General features: G+C 42.2%; 1 protein-coding gene across 1 annotated transcript; it reads right to left on the reverse strand.

Moving 5' to 3' along the window:
- LOC100526861 (uncharacterized) lies at nt 1-1199 on the reverse strand. The gene has a single exon (XM_003528193.5). The coding sequence runs from the start codon at nt 937-939 to the stop codon at nt 112-114; it is 828 nt and encodes a 275-aa protein (XP_003528241.1). The 5' UTR covers nt 940-1199; the 3' UTR covers nt 1-111.
- Between the last annotated feature and the right edge of the window lie 245 nt (nt 1200-1444).

Below are 1444 nucleotides of genomic sequence, written 5' to 3' on the forward strand. Positions count from 1 at the left end.
GAAGAAAAGATGGTAGTATATTAAAATTTAAAGAAAAGAATACAATTTGCTGACGCAAAGAAAAAAGGAATTGGATTGATAGCGGTGGTTGCAAAAGCACGTGATGATGAATCATTTTGATCCGAAGCCAGCCAACCTTCCCAAGATCCCCTGTTTGTATGGCAAAAAGGTTCTCTTCTTCAAATCCTCTGTTTCCGCTTTCTTTCTGGCGTAGTGCAATTCATGCGCGGAGAGGGGTTCCTTTCTCCTAGTCTTTGGGCCTGGGTTGGAAGCTTTTGGGTCTTCGGGCTTCTTGTAGAAAGTGGGGAACTTTCTCAAGGGGTCCTTGCTGGAACCTCTTCCTTCGGAGGCGCTGCGGAACAGCAAAAAGTCAGTGAGCCTCCATCTCCTGGAAGTCTTAGAAAGCGAGTCGGCTTTGTTGCTCTGCGATTGGTTGCGTTCCTCGTCCCACGTGTAGTGAGATATTCTGTTACAAGGAGAGAGAGAACGCGTGACCCTACTAGAACTCGCAGTCCTATCTCTCCCTCGTGTCTCTTGTTCTTCTTCACTTAAATCTCCCTCTTCTTTCTTCTTTCTCGTCGAGAAGGCTTCGCGAATGGCCTTCTTGCCTTGGGCTATGGAAGATCGTTTGGCAGGGAGAAGTGGGCTTTTAGCAGACTCCGAGGAATCATCCTCGCTCAGCGGCTTGATTTTGCCGCCGTCGAAAAGCTCTGCCGCGGATCGAGGGCTCTTGGATTCCCCAGTAACGAAAAAGGCGAAGGCATCATCATCGTGAGCCGCAAGATCAAAATCTTTAGAAGGGCTTGAGGGGGCGCTTAGGTAATAAAATTGGCCAAAACGCTTGGGAGAAGAAGGAGCGCTGAGATAGGGGGAAATCCTTGCACGATTGAAATCGAAGGGGTCGTTCGAAGAGGGACTGTGGCTGCTGAGGACTTCCATGTTGACCTAATTGGCTTAGCAATAGCAATAGATGTGTTATGTGTGATTATATAGTGAAGGAAGGAGTGAGAAAAGGGATTAGATTGTTTTGTTGACCACTCACAGGGCCACGCCGCCTTTTAATACCGCTCGGTTACTTCTTATCAATACAATTATTTTATTCTCATAATATCATTCTACTATGGACCACGTGGTATGGCAAGATTTTCAACGCCTTGTTTGCTAAGCAGGAACAGGGGTATAATAATATTTTTTTTTTTAAAAATATTTATTAGTTTTATTTATGATTAATTTTTATCTGTAAATTTATTTTTTATTTTTTATTGAAAATTCTTTTTCTTAATCGCATTTTTTCCTCATGAGATTTTATCTTAAATTTTAAATAAATTGAGTATGATATCACTTTGTATCAACAATCCCTTGTTGGTATGTAAATGATAAAATATAGCTTAGCGAGTAGTTCAACGTGTGGATTTAACGTGAGGTAACGGATTCAGAATTTCAT

This window comes from Glycine max, chromosome 6, assembly GCF_000004515.6.
Source record: "Glycine max cultivar Williams 82 chromosome 6, Glycine_max_v4.0, whole genome shotgun sequence".
Lineage (NCBI taxonomy): Eukaryota > Viridiplantae > Streptophyta > Magnoliopsida > Fabales > Fabaceae > Glycine > Glycine max.

Excerpts from the sequence above, each read along its gene's own strand:
- LOC100526861 (XM_003528193.5), bottom strand. The coding sequence starts at position 939 with ATGGAAGTCCTCAGCAGCCACAGTCCCTCTTCGAACGACCCCTTCGAT.